The sequence below is a fragment of the Heptranchias perlo genome, chromosome 3 (assembly GCF_035084215.1).
Source record: "Heptranchias perlo isolate sHepPer1 chromosome 3, sHepPer1.hap1, whole genome shotgun sequence".
Classification (NCBI taxonomy): domain Eukaryota; kingdom Metazoa; phylum Chordata; class Chondrichthyes; order Hexanchiformes; family Hexanchidae; genus Heptranchias; species Heptranchias perlo.
In genome coordinates, this window is record NC_090327.1 from 32,462,759 (window position 1) to 32,488,888 (window position 26,130).

Sequence of the window (26,130 nt, forward strand, 5' to 3'; positions counted from 1 at the left end):
AGTAGAAGACACTAAAAGCATACCAATAATAGTAGATAATCAAGGGGCAAAGGGGAGGGAGGATCTAAAAACAATCACTATCATCAGAGAAAAAGTACTAGTTAAACTAATGGGTCTGCAGGCTGACAAGTCCCCTGGACCGGACGCTTGCATTCGAGGGTCTTAAAAGAAGTGGCTACAGAGATAGTGGATGCATTGGTTGTAATCTTCCAAAATTCACTAGATTCTGGAAAGGTCCCAGCGGATTGGAAAACTACAAATTTAACACCCCTATTCAAGAAAGGAGGGAGACAGAAAGCAGGTAACTATAGGCCAATTAGCCTAACATCTGTCATTGGGAAAATGCTAGAGTCGATTATTAAGGAAGTAGTAGCAGGACATTTAGAGACTCAAAATAAAATCAAGGAGAGTCAACATGGTTTTATGAAAGGGAAATCGTGTTTGACAAATTTATTAGAGTTCTTTGAGGAAATAACGAGCAGGGTGGATAAAGGGGAACCAGTAGATGTAGTGTATTTGGATTTCCAAAAGGCATTCAATAAGGTGCCACATAAAAGGTTACTGCACAAGGTAAGAGCTCATGGTGTTGGGGGTAATGTATTAGCATGGATAGAGGATTGACTAACTAACTAGAAGAGAGAGTCGGGATAAAGGGCCATTTTCAGGATGGCAATCTGTAACTAGTGGGGTGGTGCAGGGATCAGTGCTGGGGCCTCAACTATTTACAATCTATGTCAATGACTTGGATGAAGGAAGTGACTGTACTGTGGACAAATTTTCTGATTATACAAAGCATGCAGCAAGACCTGGACAACATCCAGGCTTGGGCTCATAAGTGGCAAGTAACATTCGTGCCAGACCAGTGCCAGGCAATGACCATCTCCAACAATGATGTGGAGATGCCGGTGATGGACTGGGGTGGACAAATGTAAGGAGTCGTACAACACCAGGTTATAGTCCAACAGCTTTTTTTGAAATCACAAGCTTTCGGAGCTTTCCACCTGACGAAGGAGGAAAGCTCCGAAAGCTTGTGATTTCAGCTGTTGGACTATAACCTGGTGTTGTATGACTCCTTACATCTCCAAAAAGAGAGTCTAACCACCTCCCCTTGACATTCAACGGCATTACCATCGCCAAATCCCCCACCGTCAACATCCTGGGGGTCACCATTGACCAGAAACTTAACTGGACCAGCCATATAAATACTGTGGCTACAAGAGCAGGTCAGAGGCTGGGTATTCTGCGGCGAGTGACTCACCTCCTGACTCCCCAAAGCCTTTCCACCATCTACAAGGCACAAGTCAGGAGTGTGATGGAATAATCTCCACTTGCCTGGATGAGTGCAGCTCCAACAACACTCAAGAAGCTTGACACCATCCAGGACAAAGCAGCCCGCTTGCTTGGCATCCCATGCACCTTCCTAAACATTCACTCCCTTCACCACCGGCGCACTGTGGCTGCAGTGTGTACCATTCACAGGATGAACTGCAGCAACTCGCCAAGGCTTCTTCGACAGCACCTCCCAAACCCGCGACCTCTACCACCTAGAAGGACAAGGGCAGCAGGCACATGGGAACAACACCACCTGCACGTTTCTCTCCAAGTCACACAGCATCCCGACTTGGAAATATATCGTCGTTCCTTCATTGTCGCTGGGTCAAAATCCTGGAACTCCCTTCCTAACAGCACTGTGGGAGAACCTTCACCACACGGACTGCAGCGGTTCAAGGCGGCGGCTCACCACCACTTTCTCAAGGGCAATTAGGGATGGGCAATAAATGCTGGCCTCGCCAGCGACACCCATATCCCATGAACAAATTTTTAAAAAATGGAATATTGGCCTTTATTTCAAGGGGGATGGAGTATAAAAGCAGGGAAGTCATGCTACAACTGTACAGGGTGCTGGTGAGACCACACCTAGAGTACTGTGTACAGTTTTGGTCCCCTTATTTAAGGAAGGATATACTTGCATTGAAGGCAGTTCAGAGAAGGTTCACTAGGTTGATTCCGGGTATGGAAGGGTTTTCTTACGAGGAAAGATTGAGCAGGTTGGGCCTATACTCACTGGAGTTTAGAAGAATGAGAGGAGATCTTATTGAAACATATAGATTCTGAGGGGGCTTGACAGGGTAAATGCTGAGAGGATGTTTCCCCTCATAAGGGAATCTAGAACTAGGGAGTATAGTCTCAGAATAAGGAGTCGCCCATTTAAGATGGAGATGAGGAAAAATTTCTTCTCTCAGAGGGTTGTGAACCTTTGGAATTCTTTGCCCCAAAGAGTGGTGGAGGATGAGTCATTCAATATATTCAAGGCTGAGTTCGACAAATTTTTGATCAGCAAGGGAGTCAAAGGATATAGGGAACAGGCGGGAAAGTGGAGTTGAGGCCAGAATCAGATCAGCCATGATCTCATTGAATGGCGGAGTAGGCTCGAAGGGCCAAATGGCCTTCTCCTGCGCCTATCTCTTCTGTTCTTATGTTTAAAGCCAATGAAGTACTTTTTAAGTGTATAGTCATTTTGTAATGCAGGGAAATGCGGTAGCCAATTTGCACACAGCAAAGTCCCACAAACAGCAATGTGGGAATGACCAGATCATCTGTTTTTTTTTAAAATGATGTTGGTTGAAGGATAAATATTAGCCAGGACATCAGGGACACTCCCCTACTCGTCTTTGAAATAGTGCCATGGGATCTTTTATCTCCACATGAGAGGGCAGATGGGGCCTCAGTATAACAGCTCATCCGAAAGACGGTACCTCCAACAGTACGCCACTCCCTCAGTACTGCACTGGAGTGCCAGCCTAAATTTTTTGGTCAAGTCTCTGGAGTCAGACCTGCACCCACAACCTTCAGACTCAGAGATGAGAGTGCTATCACAAAGCCACAGCTCAAAGGAGAACATATAGAGTAAATAGGCATTTAAGACTTTCAAAAAGATCATTTAAAGGGAAAAAAGGATTACAAGGCATCAACGCAGCCTCTGCCGTGGTCCTCAAACGCATTATATTAAAGCTATATGAAAAGTAGAATGGAGAGAAACAAAAACTCCCCAAAAACAAAACAAAACATTAGCTGCAGGTAAATTCTTGATAAACTGACAGACTGACAATGAATAGAGATTCAGGAGCCTGGGAACAAGATCTGGACCACCAGACAACAGAGGAGGAATGGAGGGAAGCAATAGACCCCAACAACTACCACAACAAGCAAAATGTACTAGAGTCAACTCAAAAATAGTACATACACTAGACGAGATGCACTCTGCTTGAACTCTCCAAGTTTCACCTTTCCCCGATCGATGAACTCCAGAGAGCATACGATCAGCCAGGTACGCTTCTACACATTTCTAACTCATGACTCTAAATCCATCTATTTTGGATGATGATCGGGAAAAAAGGTCACGACCTACCTCATAATCCCCTTCGAACCAACACCATGCCTACCGTGCACTTTGAGGATGCGGTATGTAGGTTGGACTTCCTTCACTGCCAGCAGTCAGAAGGTACATCTCTCTGCTGCCGTGAAGCTGTACCTCCTCTTCTCCTCCTCTCACCCTGACCAAGCAAAAACTTGGGTGAAGTATTTAAGCTTGATTAGAGCAAATTATGTAAGCTTCTGCCCAAAGTTGGAGACATAACAGTCTGGCCCCTTCCTGAATGGAGACTCTTCACAGCTATCACAGCATACTGCCAATGCTCCTAGAATATCTTTGCAGCAAGCCAACTTGATTGCATTGTCTACAGAGATCTATTCTAAGAATGGCCCAACCTAATGCCATTCAAAAAATAGGAAAGATCTCAGATATCCGAAGCAACAAAACATTATTTAATGATGTGTAACTATTGTAACATCATCAATGTATTGATGTACATTAATGATACTGTGTTCACAGATGTAGAATGGCTCAGGCAAACCAATGTAAAACTCTAAAAAAAATAAACAAATTGACTGCTATAGATAGATTCCACAATCACAGACTATAAACTGTTTTCAACAAATACGGTATCATGCATGATAAATACAGAACCCAGATATTACTATAGATTCAAGGATATGTATTGAATAGGTGTAGGTGGGTTAAGATTTATCAAAAAGAGATGGACTTGTTGGGGCAAATGGGCTTTTTCTCATCCAAAAATTTCTTGTATATTCAAATATCGCATCACAACAGATTTCATACATCTCACTGTATTTAAATACATATCATACACTATTACAGATGCAAAGGGATATGAGACCTTCCTAGTGTGTATGGTGCAGCTACTCAGTCCGCCAAGCACGAGAGTTGGGATGCTAGCATACTTATAAAAAGTGATTTTGTCACACAGGATTGAGCTGCATTGTCCTCACAACTACCACCCAAGGCAATCACATCCAATGGGGAAAGTTTACAGCTGCGTAGCAACACAGACTGGGTGCGGTGGGGGGGGGGGGGGGGCGGTGGAGATGGAGAAGAGTGAGATAAATGATTCAGCCTGGTATCAACCAACTATATTAGCAGAAACACAGTTAAAGAGCAGAAGCATGGGACAAGAAAGGTCATCTGACCATCCACAATTTGCACTGTTGTGGACCTCCACCATCACCTGAATAAGATGATTTAACAGTTTTACAATGTTAATACAATATTATAATCAACATTATTCACCACCATCACCATGTACTCCACAGAGGACGGAACAGGATTGGAGCCATTGTGTCCCATGGGGTATCAAATCACCTCTCTGTACTTGTTATTTCAACAAGAGCGAAGGGTATAATGACTGCTGAAGCCACGGGGCAGATGAACAGTGCAGTGGGTTAGCACCCTGTCCTTTCAACTTTAGTAGAATCATAGAAAGGTTACAGCATGGGAGGAGGCCATTTGGTCCAGCAAGTTCGTGCCGGCTCTATGCAAGAGCAATCCAACTCGTCCCACTCCCTCGCCCTATCCCCGTAGCCCTGTACATTTTTTCCTTTCAAGTACTTATCCAGTTTTTTTGAATCTGCCTCCATCACCCCTTTGGGCAGTGTATTCCAGATCCTGTGTAAAAAAGTTTTTCTTCATGTCACCTTTGGTTCTTTTGCCAATCACCTTAAATCTATGTCCTCTGGTTCTTGACCCTTCCGCCAATGGGAACAATTTCTCACTATCTACTCTGTCTAGACCCTTCATGATTCTGAACACCTCTATCAAATCTCCTCTCAACCTTCTCTGTTCCAAGGAGAACAACCTCAGCCTCTCCAATCTATCCATGTAACTGAAGTCCCACATCCCTAGAATCATTCCAGTAAATCTCTTCTGCACCCTCTCTAAGGCCATCACATCTTTCCGAAAGTGTGGTGCCCAGAATTGGACACAATACTCCAGTTGTGGCAGATCCAGTGTTTTATAAAGGTTCATCATGACTTCCTTGCTTTTGTACTCAATGCCTCTATTTATAAAGTCCAGGATGTCGCATGCTTTTTTAACTGCTTTCTCAACCTGCCCTGCCACCTTCAACGACTTGGGCACATATACCCCCAGATCTCTCTGTTCTTGTACCCCTTTTAGAATTGTGCACTTTAGTTTATATTGCCTCTCCTCGTTCTTCCTTTTGAAATGTAGTACCTAGATTTGAGTCCAGCATAGACTGATAGGAGGACTCCTTCGGTCTGCCAGCTGGAAAAATTCTATGCAAAGTAAGTTTCAACCCAACTCCTAATAGGTATGTGCCCACACCATACCAGAGCACCTAATGTGACAACCTTACTCTGAGAGATGACAACGTGGTTGTTACGGGGAATTAAAAAATGTTATTCTGGTACAGTAGGGTTACAGTTCTTCCAAGTTTGTGCCTGAAGCACAAAGCTGGGGAGCTTTACTGAGCATCTAATAATGCTATGTGTGAGTGTTTGATGCTGACACTAGGGGCTTGATATTGAGAGGGCAGCAGGGGGGGGTGGGTGTCAATGGATGGGCGGGTAACCTGACCAATAAAATCCTACCGTTTCCCACGTGATCACAAGTTAATTGGTGGCCCTTAACATGGCTTTCGGGTTTGCTGTCTGAAAGCTGCGCAGCGGGCGGACTGCGCACCCGCATGACAAGCTGGTGCGGCTCTATTTAAAGGGCTATTGCTCCAAAGACTTTTGCTGCAGCATACACCAAAAAACATAATGGAGCAGCACAGGGCCAAGGCTGCTCCAAGATTTAGTGATGCCTCACTGCAGCAGCTACTGGACGGGGTGAGGAGGAGGGAAGTGTTTTACCCCGCGGATGGAAGGAAGTGCCCTGCGCCTCTGCCACCAAGAAAGCCTGGCTCGAGGTGGCAGAGGAGGTCACCAGTAGCAGCAACATCCCTCGCACCTGGATCCAGTGCAGGAAGTACTTCAATGACCGAACCAGGTCAGCAAAAGTGAGTACACTTACTGATTCTCCTGAATTCTGTGTTCCACATCAGCGCACCAGCCCCCTTCCCCCCCAACTCATTCTGCACTGCCAAGATTACTCCATCACATCACTCCTCATACCCACTTAAGACTCATCCTTAACTTACCTGCACTTCCTCATCTCCCCATTAGTCACCCCACCACCATCACTCACCCCAATCCTCTTGGCTCTGTCTCATTCTCACCCTCTGATGCATCTCTTTCACAGTCAGCCTCACCCAAAGTAATGCATTCATTGGCTGGTCACTTCACCATCACACGTCTGTTCTTTCTCCCCTTCCGGGAGATGAGACTGCAAAATGCATGTGAGAGGACGAGGACTGGAGGGGGGCCACAACAAATAGTGGTCCTCACAGATGCGGAGGAGGAGGAGGCCCTGCAGATCAGCTGCACCCTCGAGTGCCTGTCTGTCGGGGACACCGAGACTGGCACTCCACAAAAGTCGGGTGACACAACTTTAACATTCACCTCACACAATATGAATTGATGTTAACAATACTTGGCATGTTGAACACCTCAGTATGCTCATCGCAACATGACACATCTGTGATGTTGCTTAATATTGCCTTCTGTTCTCTTACAGGCCAGTCAATGACCTCAGTGACGGCAGAGTGCGATTCCTCAGAGGAGCTCCAGGCCTCTGAGGGCGCACTGTCACGTCTTAGCGAGCCATCCACCAGTGCAGATACGCACACCTCGGTGGGTCCTAGTAGTCAGTTAGTTGGGTTGGCATCTGGTGAGTCACCACACACAAGTGAGCTAAAGCAGACACTGGTGACAGGGGCAGCTGTGGAGTCCGTGTCAGTGGGCACACTCCTCTTCAGGCTCTGCTCAGTTGAACGCACATGCTGAACTCCGGGAGCCATCCTTTAAAAGGAGAATGATCGAAGGACAGCAGCACATTTGCGAGGTACTGGAATAGGTGCCACGCGCACTCTCCTCAATAGCGCAGAGGATGGAGGAGTCCAACTCCTGCATGAGTGGCATGGTGGCACAGATATGGGAGGGAATCTCTGAGATACTGTCACAGGGACATGTGCAACTGTCTGAGACAGTGTCGCAGGTAAGTGCAGGAATGTCTGCGATGGAGAGGCAGCTAACCTCCGTTGAGCTTCAAGCACGGCTCACAAATAAGTCCATTCAGGCCCTAACAACGGCCGTTCGGACTCAGGGCGAACAACATTCTGCCACCCTAAACAGGCTGACAGATACTTTAGAAGTGGCCGTCCAAGGCATCACACATGTCCTCCAAACTGTTGTCCAGCATGATGGCAGGAGTAATGTGCGCCTTGCCCAGGAGAGGGATGATGGCGAAAGGGGACATGGAAGTGGGGACGCCACTCAAAAGCACTCCCACGTCTCACCCGTTGCCCCCCTCTCAACCAGTACCCAAAATGCTGCCTCTTCTCTAGGTGGCCAAGTCAGCCCCTGTACAGGTGCAAGCAGAGCAGTCTTTGGAGGGGCCCTCACGTGCTCCAAAACCCAGAGGGCGTAAGCCAAAAGCATCTAAGCAGTCAGGGCATGAACATGAGCAACCTGCCACAGGGGGTGCACCATGTAGAAGTAGTAGGAAGAGAAAGGCTAAGGTTTTGTGATCAAGAAGGGTATGCACAAGGGTGTCTGACAGATTGTCATGTTTTTCATTTATATTTGGTTTTTGTTATATTCACATTAAGTGTCATCATTCTCACTACTGCCACCTCTTGCCCATTCTTGACTGGCTTTTGTGATAGCGCCCTTTCATGAGCTTCACCATGAACGGTGACACTTGATGCCACCTACTGGGTCACTTTACAGTGGGTGTATGTGTATGTGTAGTTGCAGGACTGTTTTGTGCAGGGAGGGGAGGTGGGGCTAATGTTGGCGCTGCTCTTTCCAGGTGGTCTGAGGACTGGACTCTTCACACTTTCTGATGTTAGGAGAACCGTTCACATGAGTGACTCCCTGGCCTCACGAGCAGCCAGGTGAGCCGCTGCTCTGGCCATGGGTTCATCCTCCTCCTCCTCAATGTCGATGGCAGTTGTGGATGGGGCCTCCTCAAGTGGCACCCCTCTCTGTTGTGCAGGACACAACACACTACTATAATGCATCACACTCTGACTGGTGCGTATTGAAGTGCTCCCCAAGGCACCTAAATCGCATCTTGAGCAGCCCTATAGCATGCTCAATTGTAGACCTAGCTGTCGTTGTATCAACGCTGTTGCTTGGTGATGGGGTTCCTCAGAGGTGTCATGAGCCACGTGTGCAGGGGGTACCCCTTGTCCCCGAGGAGCCAGCCCTTAAGGGTGTCCGGTGCGCGGAAGAGCCCCGGGATGTTGGATTCCTTCAAAATGAAGGAATCTTGGCAGCTGCCAAGGAATCTGGCACACACATGAAGGAATCTTTTGCAGTGGTCACAAACAAGCTGAGTGTTGATGGAGTGATACCCCTTGCTGTTGATGAACAGTCCTGGCTTGCGTGGAGGTGTTCTTATTGCGATATGGGTGCAATCGATTGCACCCCGTACCCGTGGGAAGCCAGCCACAGAGTAGAATCCCACTGCCCTCTCTATGGCTGAGGTCGTCCATGGGAAAGTTGACGTTTGGGAGGCTCTGGAAAACAAGCCGTCGGTGACCTGCCTTATGCATTTGTGTGCAGATGACTGAGAGACCCCGGCGATGTCACCAGTGGCACCCTGGAATAATCTGGAGTCAAAGAAGTTGAGGGCAGTGGTGGCTTTAACAGTGACGGGTAATGAGAAGCCGCCAGGCCCAGCCGGCATGAAGTAGGCTGCAGATGTTTTCGACCACCTGGCGACTTACTCTGGGCCTCCGTATGCACTGCTCCTCAGTGAGGTCCAGGAAGCTCAGCCTCGGTCTGCAGACCCTCTGGCAAGGGTAGTGCCTCCTGCGGTGGCACTCCCTCTGTTGTTGCCCTCTGTGCTCTTGTGCAGGTGCCTGTGGCGCAGCACTGTGTTGTGGAGCTCCAAGGGGCGGAAGCGCACACCGTGCCTGGCGAGGCTGGTGATGTTGCTCGTCCTCGGAGGTAGTGATGGCAGCCACGGAGCCCCCCATCCTGATGGTGTCAGTTTGAGGGGGTCCAAACAGTTGGTAAATATGTGTAAACAGAAGAATTCTGAGCCTAAGCCAAGAATTTTCAGTCTAAACACAAAGATTTCCCAGCCAAAAGTTTGTCTGAGACACCTGAGTGCCCTGCTGAAATAACTTACCTTTTATCCCCATCTGCCAAACAGGCATTTAAATGTCCAACATGGAGTGTTTCCCACAGCATGGGAAACATGCTGAGGTTGAATTAAAATTGTACCCCTGTCTCAATCTCCACAAAATGAACAATTTAAACAAGATCAACGATGTCAATAAGTGGTTTAACTATCGTCCCGACGGCTTTAATTGCCAGCGGCACTACCAGATTTGTGAAGTGCGCGCGCGCACACGCACACAGGTGTGTCTGTGGCATCCCCGGAAGTTGGCGGGTTGGAGCCAGCTTCCAAACCTGCCTGGGATTTTCCCGATTTTCGCAGTCCCCACCGCCCCCAACACGCTCACAATTCCATTTTAAAATCGGCCCCTAGGTGCCTAAAATGGGACAGTGTTCCATTTACCAACATTAACATCCCTCAGCTCGATGAGCACAAAATTTATCCCTCCCTACCACACATGTAAAATAGGCCACAGAACAGCAACTGTAAATTTTGAAAAGGGGTGCACTTTAAAAGGAACAAACCAAAGCTACTGATAACGAAACAGCACTGTCAATAAACTTTTCATCCTATTCACTTGAATTTACCTTTTCTCCCAGTGGGCAGTATCCCTTCAGGAAATCTCGGCAAACTTCAGCCTTCCTGGACACATACACGTGGCTGTAAGGGCAGTTGTTGTTGCTGCAGATCCCTCGGAGGTAGTAAGAGCAAACTGGCATCTACAATGTAAGTAGAAAATAACACAATGAACTTTTATGAGCCAGGAGTTCCAATTGCTGATCAATGAAAACAGAATAAAGGACAAACAGCAATCTGCATACGGTCAACTGCTACAATTTCAGGTTGCCTTTTTTTAAGAAAGTACCTGCTTTCTTGTTCCTCAGTTTCCCTTAAGTGAACATTGTCCTTTAGGATCTGAAAGTTGTAATTTTTAATTGAAGATCTGCATAGATGCATTATCCACTAACTAACAATTGCTTGTACTTGCTGCAATCTGTTTACTGGAATGCACGTAGTCTAGTGCTACACGATCAATCAATTCGGTGTTGCGGAATGTCGAACAGAGCTTTTACAGACTTAAGTGCATATTGGTAATGTTGCTTTAAAAGTGTTCTGGGATCATTACAATTTTTCTATTTGCTATAGGTAATCTACTGCCTTGCTTTGATACACAATTAGAGAGGAACAATTTCACAGAGAGTAAAAAGTAAAAGATTCCACCTCAACAACTCACATGTCTCTGTAAAAGACACACGTAGTTCAGTATAATACTTATTCACAATTTACAGAACACAACAAAGGATCAGAAATAGCAATCCTAGAGTCATATCACGTTCAATCATAAATGTTCTTGACAATCTTAAAAAGAGCTGGGTCATTCAAGAGTGAAATCAGTGAGCACTTTTTCAATAAAGGGTAGTGGAAATGTGGAATTCTCTCCCCCAAAAGGCCGTAGATGCTGGGTCAATTAAAATTTTCAAGACAGATTTGATACATTTTTGTTAGGTAAGGGTATCAAGCGATATGGATCAAAGGCAGGTAAATGGAGTTGAGGTACAAATCAGCCATGATCCAACTGAATGGGAGAGCAGGTTTGAGGGGCTGAATGGCCTACTCCTGTTCCTATGTAATGCCCACAAGGGATTAGTTACCCTTTTGAATTTTCAGAAATCAAGATAAGCAGTCAATTGTGCTGCACTAAGTTTCTTGATGAAATGCTGCCTCTTTTTCTTCATCACTCCAATCTTTCTCCAAGATGAACAAGAACTGTAGAACAAGTGCACTTTCCTCTGGTGTCCAAAATTACAAACAAGCTTAACAAAGTCCAAATATTAAACAAATACCCCAAAAGAAACACTGAAGAAAGACATAACTGAGCTGATTAAGAAAACAATTCATCTGATGATGTTGCACAGAGCAGTGAGTTTTTTTTAAAAACATCAATCAGAAACTGCATTCATGTCTGTGGAAGGGACATCAAAACCGTTGTCATTCAGAAAACAATATTTCAGACAACTAAATAGATGACTGAAAACTTTACCTAGGAAAACCCATTACTTGCAAGATTCTTTTGAACTAGATAAAGGTAGCCCTGAAGCTGGGCTGGAAAGATTGCAGGGAAGTTTGCAGCATAGAGTGATTTCTTGGGGGCAGGAGAGATCTAACCCAAGGGATAAAGTTTAAAACTCTCCTCATATTTTCCCACCTCCAATTTTTCTCTCAATTTTTTTTTCTGAAGGAGTTAACACTGCTGGGTATGGTTCCTGGACAGCAGCTTTCTGGTGCCTCCTCAACTAGTCCTTCATTATGTTTGCATCTGGACAGCAAGCACTTGCAGGCTATTCAAAATGGGCCAATCAAAGCCAAGCCATATCTTTCTGCAGTGTGTGTGTGTGTGTGTGTGTGTGTGTGTGTGTGACACACAGACACGGACACACAGACACGGACACACAGACACGGACACACAGACACGGACACACAGACACGGACACACAGACACGGACACACAGACACGGACACACACAGGATCCTTCACCAATTTTCCCATGCCTTGCCCGGCTAAGGTCTAGGAATAGAGAGTAAGATGAAGTACAAAAAAGGGGCGTATGACATATGTCAGATTGATAATACAAGTGAGAACCAGGCTGAATATAGAAAGTGCAGAGGGGAAGTGAAAAAGGAAGTAAGAGGGGCAAAGAGAGAGTATGAGAATAGACTGGTGGCTAACATAAAAGGGAATCCAAAGGTCTTCTATAGACATGTAAACAGAAAACGGGTAGTAAGAGGAGGGGTGGGACCGATTAGGGACCAAAAAGGAGATCTACGCATTGAGGCAGAGGGCATGGCTGAAGTACTTTGCATCGTCTTTACCAAGGAAGATGATGCTGCCAAAGTCACAGTAAATGAAGAGGTAGTTGAGATACTGGATGGGTTAAAAATTGATAAAGAGGAGGTACTAGAAAGGCCAGCTATACTTAAAGTATATAAGTCACCTGGCCCGGATGGGATGCATCCTAGGCTGCTGAGGGAAGCAAGGGTGGAAATTGCGGAGGTACTGGCCATAATCTTCCAAACATCCTTAGATACAGGGGTGGTGCCAGAGGACTGGAGAATTGCAAATGTTACACTCTTGTTCAAAAAAGGGTGTAAGGATAAACCCAGCAACTACAGCCCAGTCAATTTAACCTTGAGGTGGGGGAAAATTTTTAGGAATGATAATCCGGGACAAAATTAACGGTCACTTGGACGAGTGTAGATTAATTAAGGAAAGCCAGTGTGGATCTGTTAAAGACAAATCGTGTTTAGGCAACTTGATAGAGTGTTTTAATGAGGTAACAGAAAGGGTCGATGAGGGCAACGTGGTTGATGTGGTGTTTATGGACTTCCAAAAGGCGTTTGATAAAGTACCGCATAAAAGGCTCGTCATCAAAGTTGAAGCCCATGAAATAAAAGCGGCAGTGGCAGCATGGATATGAAATTGGCTAAATAATAGGAAACAGCGAGTAGTGGTGAACTGTTGTTTTTCGGACTGGAGGGAGGTATATAGTGATGTTCCCCAGGAGTTGGTGCTAGGAGCGTTGCTTTTTTTGATATATACTAATGACTTGGACTTGGGTGTACAGGGCACAATTTCCAAATTTGCAGATGACACAAAACTTGGAAGGGTAGCGAACAGTGAGGAGGATAATGATAGACTTCAAGAGGATACAGCCAGGCTGGTGGAATGGGCGGACACGTGGCAGATGAAATTTAACGCAGAAAAGTGAGACGCGATTTATTTAGGAAGAACAAGGAGAGGCAATATAAACTAAAGGATACAATTCTAAAAGTAGTGCAGGAACAGAGAGATAGAATCATAGAAAGGTCATAGCACAAAAGGAGGCCATTCGGCCCATCGAGTCCACGCTGGCTCTATGCAAGAGCAATCCAGCTAGTCCCACTCCCCTGCCCTATCGCCGTAGCCCTGCAAAGTTTTTCCTTTCAAGTACTTATCCAATTCCCTTTTGAAGGCCATGATTGAATCTGCCTCAACAACACCCTCAGGGAGTGCATTCCAGATCCTAACCACTCGCTGTGTAAAAAAGTTTTTCCTCATGTCACCTTTGGTTCTTTTGCCAATCACCTTAAATCTATGTCCTCTGGTTCTTGACCCCTCCGCCAATGGGGACAATTTCTCTCTATCTACTCTGTCTAGGCCCCTAATGATTTTCAATACCTCTATCAAATCTCCTCTGAACCTTCTTTGTTCCAAGGAGAACAACCCCAGCTTCTCCAGTCTATCCACATAACTAAAGACCCTCATCCCTGGAATCATTCTTGTAAATCTCTTCTGCCACCCTCTCAAAGGCCTTCACATCTTTCCTAAAGTGCGGTGCCCAGAACTGGATACAATACTCCAGTTGTGGCCAAACCAGTGCATTTTTTAAAAGGTTCATCATGACTTCCATACTTTTGTACCTTATGCCTCTATTTATAAAGCCCAGGATCCCGTATGCTTTAAAATTTAACGCAGAAAAATGCGAAGTGATACATTTCAGTAGGAAGAACGAGAAGAGGCAATATAAATTAAAGGGTACAATTCTAAAATGGGGGCAGGAACGAAGAGATCTGGGGGTATTTGTGCACAAATCATTGAAGGTGGCAGGGCAGGTTGAGAAAGCGGTTAAGAAATCATATGGGATCCTGGACTTTATAAATAGAGGCATAGAGTACAAAAGCAAGGAGCTTATGATGAACCTTTATAAAACATGGGTTTGGCCACAACTGGAGTATTGTGTCCAGTTCTGGGCACCGCACTTTAGGAAGAATGTGATGGCCTTAGAGAGGGTACAGAAGAGATTTACAAGAATGATTCCAGGGATGAGGGGCTTCGGTTATGTGGATAGACTGGAGAAGTTGGGATTGTTCTCCTTGGAGCAAAGAAGGTTGAGAGGAGATTTGATAGAAGTGTTGAAAATCATTAAGGGCCTAGACAGTGTAGATAGAGAGAAACTGTTCCCATTGGCAGAAGGGTGAAGAACTAGAGGACATAGATTTAAGGTGATCAGGAAAAGAATCAAAGGTGACATGAGAAAAAACTTTTTTACACAGCAAGTGGTTGCGATCTGGAATGCACTTCCTGAGGGGGTGGTGGAGGCAGATTCAATCGTGGCTTTCAAAAGGGAATTGGATAAGTATTTGAAGGGAAAAAAATTGCAGGGCTACGGGGATAGGGTGGGTGAGTGGGAGTAGCTGGATTACTCTTGCAGAGAGCCGGCATGGACTCAACGGGCCGAATGGCCTCCTTCCATGCTGTAACCATTCTATGATTCTAGGTCAACTATAAAGTCACTGCAACTAAGGCGACCTGATTCAAGGGATTAAATCCTGGAATCTCCTGGTGTGTGTGTCACTTAGGGTTGCACAATATGGTATAATTATCTAGTAAGCCATCTCTCACCCTCATTAGCTTCTCATGCCATAAACCATTCAGTGGCTAAGTGGTTTGGAGTAGGCCTCCACTGAAATGCAGTGCCTCAGAGTGAACTGGGGTACGCCAACCTCCTCCATGGACGATCAGAAAATCTTCATGTGGGGCAGGGGGAAAGAGAGGAAACCAGAAGCAAAAATTTTCCAGGGGCACAAACCAATATTCTACCACTTCACAGCACATCCTACCAGAGTTGCATCACTCAAGAAAGATCAGGTATATAACATAAAGTTCAGAATGAGAAAAGACCATTTAGCTAATCAAGCCTGTTTCATCTAGAGGCTTTACATAATTATTCTGTCATGGACTTTCCCCTCGCTCCAGTACTGCCTGTCAATCTCCGACCTTAAGGAACGCTAAGCTCCTTCCCTACCTCCTCTGAAAAAAAAGTCAAGCAGTGCTCTGAAATAGCTCTATAGCCCTCAATCTGGCTTAACAACAGAAAAGCTAAACTTACGTAGAACATTTTTTAAAATTGATAAGTGCGCACCATTTGGTTGGAATTCTTTTTTAAAGTTATGAGGATTAAGAGGCTCAGTATATTTTGTAAAGCTAACAGCAACTCTTGAAATTCCATTTTTGGTTTCTAATGTTGTAAATGTGAAGTTAGAAAATTCAATGCACCACAGATCACATTTGGATAAGACCATATAACATCACCTAGCTTGGAGCAGCTGTTCTTTTCTAGTTATCACGTTCATTGTGGGCTCAGCAAACAACGAGATTACTTTAAAATGCTAGGAATTCCAGAACCTGTGTAATTAACCTTTTGCCCACACTGGGAAAGGTTTCTCATCCCTTCAACCAAAAAAAAGAAAAATCAGGAAAGATTTTTGCTTTCATTTCAATTTCTGCTGAGGGCATATCTTAAACGTTTGTGTCGGTAAAGAAAGAAACCTTGTACTTGGAAAGTTTAAAGGCTGAAAGTTAACAAGCAGCTCAACGGTGCAGAAGGTCTGTGTGTCAATGTGCCTCTCTTATCATGAATTTGTGTTTTAGCTCATCGTTCCTTAGATGATTATTTTTCATTTAAAAAAAAATTGTTCTTGGCCCGACGGCAACGCTACCAGTATTTATGCCAATCCCTAGTTGTCCTGAGGGCATTAAGAGTCAACCATGCAGCGTGGGACAGGAGTCACGTCTAAGCCAGACCAGGTAGGGACAGCAGGTCCCTTCCCTGAGCACAACAGTGAATCAATTGGGTTAGTACAACAATCTAGCAGTTTTCATGCTCATTTTTCCTGGTGCCAGCCCACAAATTAACAGATTTAATGAATTTCATTTCACAATTTGCCATGCTGGGTTTTGAACTCTGGATTCCTAGTCTTAAAATGAGTGGATGGAAAATCATGGCTCCTGCCTATCTGGGAGGCACTGATTGAGTGGTTGCGAAAAAGGGAAAATTGAGAGCAAAACAGAATGTGAGGAGAAAATAGGAGAACATGTCACCATTTTGAAAACCCGAGCAGGTGATTTAGGCTGAGGGTCCAGTGCAGTAATGAAGTCATCTGTTTTACCTCTCATCTGAAGGACCTACAAAATTTCAGCAAGTGCTGAAATTTTGTAGGTCCTTCAGATGAGAGGTAAAACAGAGGTCCTGCCTGCCTGTCCAAGTGAACATTAAAAAAGAACCTGCAATGGGAAGATGGTAATGTTTGCATTCTGGATTGATGTGGTTGATGGAGCTGAAGGGCCTCCTTCATCCATTTCTATCTAACTGAATAAAATTAAGGTGTTATTGACAAAGGACTGGCTACAGAACACCCGCTTGTCCTCACAGTCAAACCTAAAAGTAAGGGAGAAAACAACAGGAAAAAGACAAGTTGAGAAAAATGTCAGAAATGGGACAAAAAAAAAATATTTTATGAAGTGCAACAACTGAAGAGTGCTGCAACACCTAATATGTTGTGTTGTTCTAGGTTTTGTAACGATATTCTCTCCAAATTTATGTAATCTCCCTGCTCTACACTTAGGGCAACCGAGGTGGAAAACCTGTTCCTGGGCTTCTCCCAGATCCATTCCTTAACTAATTGACAAGAGTTGCAAGAGTTTGGGCCCTGGGGGAGGGGTAGGAAGAACTGGTCCTCAGATTTCCTCCGTTCATTTGGGAAAGCACCTCCCCAAGGCAGCGTGTTGGGGAATCACAGCCAATGACTTCATTTTTACTATTCTATGTTGGGCCTGCTTACCACCTTGGGCTTGATGTTGTTTGATAAGTTAATCAGGGAGTGTCCAAACTGCAGCCCTTGGCTCACAAGCCCTGGCTATCTGCCCCACAAAGCCCCAGTGAAAGTGTTTCTATTTGTGCCCATATTTCTTACTCTACTGGGTTTACCTGTTCGAAGTTCATGGGCTTGGTGGTTTGGAAATGTCTATTCTCAGCCTTACTGGTGGAAAAAAATTCAAAATTCATCTGAAGCTTAACGGAAACTCGAGGAACAGCACCTCATCTTTCAATTAGGCACTTTACAACCTTCTGGACTCAACACTGATTTCAGCCCTAGCTATGCCTGCCTTTTTGTGTGGACATGTGGAACATTCTTTGTTCCAGTCCTACTCAGGTCCCCTCCCTCACCTCTTTTTCCGGTACATTAATGATTGATGGTACATTAATGGTGCCGTTTCCTGCTCTCGCCCTGAACTGGAAAATTTCATCAACTTTGCTTCCAATTTCAACCCTTCCCTCGCCTTCACATGGTCCATCACCAACTCTTCCCTCCTCTTCTCTATCTCCATTTCTGGCGATATGCCGTCAACCAATATCTACTATAAGCCCACCGACTCCCACAACTACCTTGAGTACACTTCCTCCCACCCCGCTTCCTGTAAGGACTCTATTCCCTTCTCCCAGTTTCTCCATCTCCATCGCATCTGTTCTGATGATGCCACCATCCACACCAGTGCTTCCGCTATGTCTTCCTTTTTCCTCAACCAAGGATTCCCCCCACTGTAGTTGACAGGGCCTTCGACCATGTCCGACCTATTTCCTGCACTTCTGACCTCACCCCTTCCCCTCCCTCGGAGAACCATGGTAGGGTCCCCCTTGTCCTCACCTTCCACCCCACCACTCTCCACATTCAACATATCATCCTCCACCATTTCTTCCACCTCCAGCGCGATCCCACCACCAAACACATCTTCCCCTCTCCTCCCAGGATTCCGAAGGGACCGTTCCCTCCACGACACTCTGGTCCACTCTTCCATTTAGGAAATTAAGAAAGCAAAGAGAAGGCATGAAAAAATATTGGCAAGTAAAATCATGGAAAACCTAAAGAAGTCTTATAAATACATAAAGAGCAAAAGGATAACTAAGGGTAGGGCCTATTACAGACCAAAAAGGTAACCTGTGTGTGGAGGTGGACAGCATGCGTAGGGTTCTTAATGAATACTTTGCATTTGTCTTCACAAAAGAGGGGGATGATGCAGGTATTGTAGTTAAGGAGGAGGAGTGTGAATTATTGGATGAGATAGACATAGTGAGAGAGGAAATATTAAGGGGTTTAGCATCTTTGAAAGTAGATAAATCGCCAAGCCTGGATGAAGTGTACCTCAGGCTGTTAAGAGAAGCAAGGGAGGAAACAGCAGAAGCTCTGACCATCATTTTCCAATCCTCTCTGGCTACAGGCGTGATGCCGGAGGACTGGAGGACTGCTAACGTTGTATTGTTGTTTGAAAAGGGAGAAATGGATAGACCGAGTAATTACAGGCCAGTCAGCCTAACCTCGGTGGTAGGCAAATTATTGGAAACAATTCTGAGGGACAGTATTAATCGTCATTTAGAAAGGCACGGATTAATCAAGGACAGTCATCATGGATTTGTTAAGGGAAGGTCGTGTCTGACTAACTTGATTGAATTTTTTGAGGAGGTAACAAGGAGGGTCGATGAGGGTAGCACTTTTGATATAGTCCATGTGGATTTTAGCAAGGCTTTTGACAAGGTCCCACATGGCAGGCTGGTCAGAAAAGTAAAAGCCCATGGGATCATGGCAAAGTGACAAGTTGGATCCAAAATTGGCTCAGTGGCAGGAAGCAAAGGGTAATGGTCGACAGGTGACTTTGTTTTTGGAAAGCTGTTTCCAGTGGGGTCCCTTGCTTTTTGTGGTATATATCAATGATTTAGACTTAAATTTAGGGGGCATGATTAAGAAGTTTACAGATGATACAAAAATTGGCCATGTGGTTGATAGTGAGGAAGAAAGCTGTAGACTGCAGGAAGATATCAATGAACTGGTCAGGTGGGCAGAAAAGTGGCAAATGGAATTCAATCCAGAGAAGTGTGAGGTAATGTATTTGGGGAGGGCAAACGAGGCAAGGGAATACAGAATAAATGGTAGGATACTGAGAAGTGTAGAGGAACAGAAGGACCTTGGAGTGCATGTCCACAGATCCCTGGAGGTAGCATGACAGGTAGATTAGGTAGTTAAGAAGGCATACGGAATTACTTTCCTTTATTAGCTGAGACACAGAATATAATAGCAGGGAGGTTGTGCTAGAACTGTATAAAACACTAGTTGGGTCACCGCTAGATTACTGCATACAGTTCTGGTCACCACATTACAGGAAAGATGTAATTGCACTAGAGAGGGTACAGAGGAGATTTACAAGGATGTTGCCAGGACTGGAGAATTTTAGCTATGAGGAAAGACTGGATAAGATGAGGTTGTTTTCTTTGGAACAGAGGAGGCTGAGGGGAGATTTAATTGAGGAATATAAAATTATGAGGGGCCTAGATAGAGTGGATAGGAAGGGCCTATTTCCCTTAGCAGAGAAGTCAATAACCGGGGGCATAGATTTAAAGTAATTGGTAGAGGGATTAAAGGGGAGTCGAGAAGAATTTTTTTTCACCAATTTGTAAATGGATGCAGTTTCGTCGCGTTTGACATCTCGATGCACCAGAGTATAATGCAGGTTAATTGAAACAGTGCAAGTTTCTCTTGTTTATAGCTTCATTTTAAGAAATGTGTGCATACTTCAAACTGTAAAACAACAGATTTTAGAGACTTTTTTTCTTTGTCAAACAGCACAATTTTGATTTTTTTTTTAATGTTGTCTATGGTTAAGACTTGGGTTGTCTAACCTTGTGTTCATGGGCCATTTAGTTGCATCCTGGACCCCATAGACCACATATAGACTATTACAGTTGAAAACTAACCACCACTTCTAAGTTTTTCAGCTGGCACAGACACGATGGGCTGAATGGCCTCATTCAGTGCCGTAAATTTCTATGATTCTATTCCATCATCCCCAACACCCACTCTCCTTCCCACAGCACCTTCGCTTGCGAGCGCAGGAGTTGCAACACCTGCCCTTTCACCTCCTCCATTCCTACCGTCCAGGGCCCCAAACACTCCTTCCAGGTGATACAGCGATTCACTTGTACTTCTTTCAAGTTAGTATACTGAATTCACTACATTGGGTAGACCAAACGCAGGTTGGTTGATCGCCTGTTGAACAACTCCGCTCAGTCTGCGACCCTGACCTTCCAGTTGCTTGCCATTTTAATTCTCCGTCCCGCTCCTACTCTGACCTCAGCTTCCTACACTCTTCCAATGAAGCTCGAGGAACAGTACCTCATCTTTTGATTAGGCACTTTACAACCTTCTGGACTTTCAACACTGATTTCAATAACTTCAGGTCATAACCACTGCTCCCATTTGTTCGGACAGGTGCTGGTAATGGTTTTGCTGTTGCCATTTACAGCTCCTCTAGACCCATCTTTTGTTTCTTTACTTGTTCCATTACCACCCTCCTTGCCTTGCACCATCGTCCCTTTTGTCATTTAATCACTCCTGCCCTATCAGACTTTCCCTTTTGTTCTTTCCTCTCCTCCCCTCTAACATCACCCCCCTCCCCCCATCCCACCTGTCTTTCCTTGGCTCTGTTCTTGCTAAAAAACTGTTAAATCTTCAACTTCTTCCAGTTCTGACGAAAGATCATCAACCTGAAACGTTAACACTGTTTCTTTCTCCACAGATGCTGCCGGACTTGCTGAGTATTTCCAGCATTTTCTGTTTGTATTTCAGCACACTGTTGGGAGTGCTCTTATATAAAATTAATTACATAAAATTAGTTTTTAAACTTAGAAGTGGTGGTTAGTTTTCAACTGTAATAGTCTATATGTGGTCTGTGGGGCTCCAGGATGCAACTAAATGGCCCGTGAACACAAAAAGGTTAGACAACCCAAGTCTTATCCATAGACAACATAAAAGAAATTGTGCTGTTTAACTAAGAAAAAAAACTCTCTAAATTATCTGTAAAATACCATATTTTAACAGTTTGAAGCATGCACACATTTCTTAGGATGAAGCTGTAAACAAGAGAAACTTGCACTGTTATTTCAATTAACCTGCGTTATACTCTGGTGCATCGGGATATCAAACGCGACGACACTGCATCCATTTACAAAAGGTACTGAAGCGTCCCCTCGCCATTATATAGCATTTATACAAGGGAATCAGACATGGAAGCTAATGAAGCCGAACATAACAAGAGGTCCTAAACTGCATTTTCAAGCTCTATTAAAGGGGAAAGTGCTGATTCTCCATAAGCAGGGGAGAGAAAACAGCAGTGGGCAATGGCTTCTGTCCTTGCCTCCACTAATCTACAGAACAAGCTAATCCATCTGTATGTTACATATCCTGAGTTCATCATCTGTGAACGGCTGATTTTTGAACACTGACGGAACACAAACAGCACCTACTTCTTTTGACAATGAGATTCTCTCTCTGTAGTTACCTGGAGTTATCTGACTTTACACAGTGAGAGTGGTCTGAAAGAGGGAACCACAAAAGGCCCGGTGGGAGCTGTGGGGAAAGAGGAAGGGGGCTTCTTAAATAGGAAGTTGGTAAAGTTCAGAAGATCCTCGTTAAAGAGGAAATATTCAAAGTTGGGACAGAGGAGGAGCACTCCTTTAAAAGGGAACATGCACAGTTGGGGAGGTGGGGGCCCTTAAAGAGGGCACTTTCAACGCTGGGGCAAGGGGGCTCTATGTAAGAGAATATCCAATGCCAGCATCCTCCAGCCAACAGAGGATTCCTCCTTTAAGTACAGATAACCACTGCAGCAAATGCTCAATTAAGGGAATCTTGTCTCCTAATTAGACTACTAAGTCAGCTACAAACAACATTTCCATCTGTACTTCTTTCTTGTTCTTCTTTCTGTCTTAAGTCAAAACATCATGGGGGAGGGGAAATAATTTCACTACAAAGTGCTCCTTTTATTTGTGCCACATTTAAATTTAAAAGGGAAATCATTTCAATTTTGTGCAGGACTTTATCTGGGTTTCAAAAAAGGCAGGAGAGAAAACCAAGCCTATCAAAAAGTAAGAAAGAAAGAACTGGCATATATATAGCGCTTGGATGTCCCAAAGTGCTTTACAGCCAATGAAGTACTTTCGAAGTGTAGTCACTTGTAGGAAACGCAGCAGCCAATTTGCACACAATAAGAGTCCCACAAACAGCAATGAAATAAATGACCAGCTCACCTGTTTTTAGGTGTTGATTGAGGGGATAAAAACTGGCCAGGACACTGGGAAAACTCCCCTCCTCATCTTCAAGTAGTGCTATGGGTTCTTTAACACCCACCTGAGAGGCCAGACAAGACCTCAGTTTAAAGTCTCATCTGAAGGCAGCACTTCCGACAGTGCAGCACACCCTCAGTACTGCACTGGAGTGTAAGCTTAGATTATGTGCTCAAGACTAGAGTGGGACTTCAACACACAACCTCAGAGGTGAGAGTGCTCCAACTGAGCCAAGGCTGAAGTAATATTTAAGTGATGCCAAGCTTTGATTTTAAAATCCCATAGACCAGGAGTCCAAGCTTTGTCTTCGTGGGCCACATAGTTATGGACCATGGAGCTACAGGGCGATATATAAAATTTAAATCCATGTTCCATTTAATTTCCTTATATCTCAAGCTTCTGATACAAACAGATCCGAGTGTTCTCATTGAATTTATCCACCAAAAACTGCCCATTCTAAACCTCCAGGTCCACAAATTTCAAATAAGAAATAGTTGCAAAAAGAGGATCGAGTTAACTGGGCTTTGAGGGTTGGATTGTCTTGGTTTGGAGATCACATGGAATTAAACAGAGATTACAACACTTCCCAATCATTCCTAGTTAGTGTTTATCCTCCCTCCATATGAGCAATTGTTGTAATCCCATGTGCCTGTGCAGTTTCCATGTCCCTTCATTCTTCTTTCCTTCAACTATCTATTCTTAAATGTTGACATGCCCACTGCTCAATCCACTAACTCCAATAGTGCATTCCATAGCCTCATAACCCTCTGCATAAAAAAAAGTCCTAAATCTCTTTATATTTAATCGTTGATCTATACTCCATTGCTCTAGACTCTTCAACCAGGATCACAGACTGGACATCCCTGTGAGAAACCCTGCAGAAACCAAGGGAGGTAGGCAACTTTTGGTTCTAGGAAGGCATGAGTTAAAGTAAGAGATGAGTTTTGGTTTCAATGCACTGATGATGCGGATGTGGATGCAGGAAGATGTGTGTATAGGATGTGACATTTGGAGCTTAGGAGGAATGAATTATCAATAAAATGAGAGGCAAGAAAGTATGGTGATCCAGAACAGATAGTGAGATTTTCTGGGAGAGTTAAAAATAAACTTCTGTGGGAGACTCAAAATGGGAGGGGGTGGGAATAGGGGAGTACTCTGTAGCAAAAGTAATGTTTGCAACCTAGAAATGTTTGTGAATGAAACAGATGCTGTTCAATAAAAAGGCAGAGCTAAATAAGCCATGCTAACTCAGCAGTTTTCTCCAGCTGAACACAAATGGAAAGCTTAACACAGTAAAGTGACGATTTGCTCAATCACTAAGAACAATAGGGAGGGAACACTTGCCCGGCAACAATTTTCACATTATTCTCAATATCCTGTTAACTGCTGAATAACCGATTACTCTGTAATGCACATTTTGTTTATCTATATACAGAGAGCTTTTTAGAGCACTCCTTGTGGGCCAGGAGGAGCAGGTATTTTCTCCCTGGCCGCTAAAGGAAGCCTTCAGCCTGCCTTCTGCCAATCGGGGCCTCTCTGTGCTGTCGTGATCGGCGACCCCCACCCCCACTCCCACAAGCGCCGATCTTTCCCTTCTTCCTTTCCGATTACTGGGCTCTTCCCCTTCACCCCACATTTCATGTTAATGAGGTCCTGCCATTAATATTGACAGGACTTCCGTGTTCCCGGGCTTTAGACGCGCTCCTGCACTCCCCCACACCCTCCCCGCAAATATCATGTGTGGTATTGCCTATTTGCAAAGACATTTCCTTATCCATATTTCCATGCCTGCAGTCACCATGGTTTTCACAGAACCCAACGAGGTAGGTTACACTCCTGTGTATGGAGGATGTGGAATAATGAAGTATTGTTGTTTGGGTTCCTTCTCCTTTTATTTTTTTCTGCACCTCTTCATGGGTGCATTTACTAGTCTGAGACTGGTAGATGCAACTTGGGTTCCAGCCAGGCTGAACCTTTTTATATTGCTTGGCGCCTGAACTTTTAACGTCTAGCCTTTGCAATCCTGGCAAAAATGAGGTTATGTTGACTCAATTCGCAGGTATACCTGTGCTTGTGCCTCAGGGGGAAGAGTCTTACCAATATTTGTGGTATACAGCCACCCCCTTGTTTGACTAGGTTACAGGCAAACAAAAAGATTTCTCTCAGAACTTGACCTGCAGCACACTTACTGGGGAATTGCAAAATCCAGTGCAGTTCTTAAAGAGCAGCAGTTTGTCATAAAGGTATGTTGGTGTCAGAAAAGTTTCCTAATTGTTCACAATGGTACAGATGAGACTTGAAGGCAGGACTGCTGCTTTTCAAGCTGAAGAGCTTACTGTCCTGCTGCAAGAGGTACACCAAAAGGGGGTAGTTGGGATGGCAGGCCATCATCCAGTAAAAACACTGTGCATGGAGGAAGGTCACCCAACTCATTTACATTGGGCTCTAAATAAGGAAGAAGTTTACTGGTATCAGGAGGAAAGTAAAGGGAACTGCATTTTGTCAATTTTGCTCACACATCTTGTGGAGCTCCTCAACCATGGTACAATCCTAAGTTGTCAGTTTCCATTCCCTCTAAGATGGCACTGTGCACTTTGGTATTGCCCCTTGCAAAAATAGCAGTTGTTACTTTTCTGACACGTGTGCATGGCAGGACTACTAGGGTAGTTTGGAAAAATTTGGGACCAAGAAAGTTTCATCCTGTGGTAACTATAAAGATATGACTCATTTGACATGTCCAAATACATGTCCTGGGATAGTTGCAAATCATTGCTTCTACAATTGGCCCCTCACGAACCCCTCTTCACCATTTCATTTATGCAGCATGTCAAAAACCACCAAAGGAATATCCATCCTCACCTCTTTTTAAAGTTGTGATGACACAGCCGACAGTAACCAAAAATAATGGAGATCGGAAGGGAAATAAACCCCAAAACTGCAAAAATGGAGGACAACCCAACAAAACCAACTAATGTGTGGAACAAAATGCACCGGAAAAAGCAAACAAAATGACTCAATACTTACCTTCTTTAAGAGGCGTGCTTCAGCTGGTGAACTCCCTACTAGTATAATCATTTTTTATGGTGAAGGCTCACTCTCTGGCTGCAGCCTCGCCCAAACTTGTAAATTCTGTTACCTGACTTCTTATAATCGGATTTACGAGCTTAACCAAGGTATTGGCTTTTTGCTGCTTCTGCCTGAGAGTGTGATGAATGGCCCTAACTGCGCCGCTCCTTGTAATAATGCAGGTTAACGGGGAGCAGTAGAACTGGGAGCAAGGTTTCTGCTTCCTAGAGGCTTCCTGCTCCCAGAAGTAATAAATCAAAGCATGCTGGTGATGTAGTTTGTAAATAACACTCAGGCCTTTTCCGATCTGGGGCCCGCTGCAGCCATTTAAACAGACAGCATTTCCTGTCTCTAGGCAGCTGGTAAAGGGCTTGAAGGGTGCACATTTGTATGCCGGTCTCAACTGATGCATTCCAACTCTTTTCCTCCTTTGTCTTATGGTATTGTAGCATTGTAAGGGGAAGG

At 44.6% G+C, this 26,130-nt stretch overlaps 1 protein-coding gene across 1 annotated transcript in view; it reads right to left on the reverse strand.

Moving 5' to 3' along the window:
- The window catches only part of zc3h3 (zinc finger CCCH-type containing 3), a 260,428-nt gene that overhangs the window by 55,803 nt on the left and 178,495 nt on the right, over positions 1 to 26,130 (reverse strand). The window contains exon 9 of the mRNA XM_067978747.1: positions 10,198 to 10,329. Within this exon, the coding sequence (XP_067834848.1) occupies positions 10,198 to 10,329 (132 nt within the window). The remainder of the gene's footprint in view (positions 1 to 10,197; positions 10,330 to 26,130) is intronic.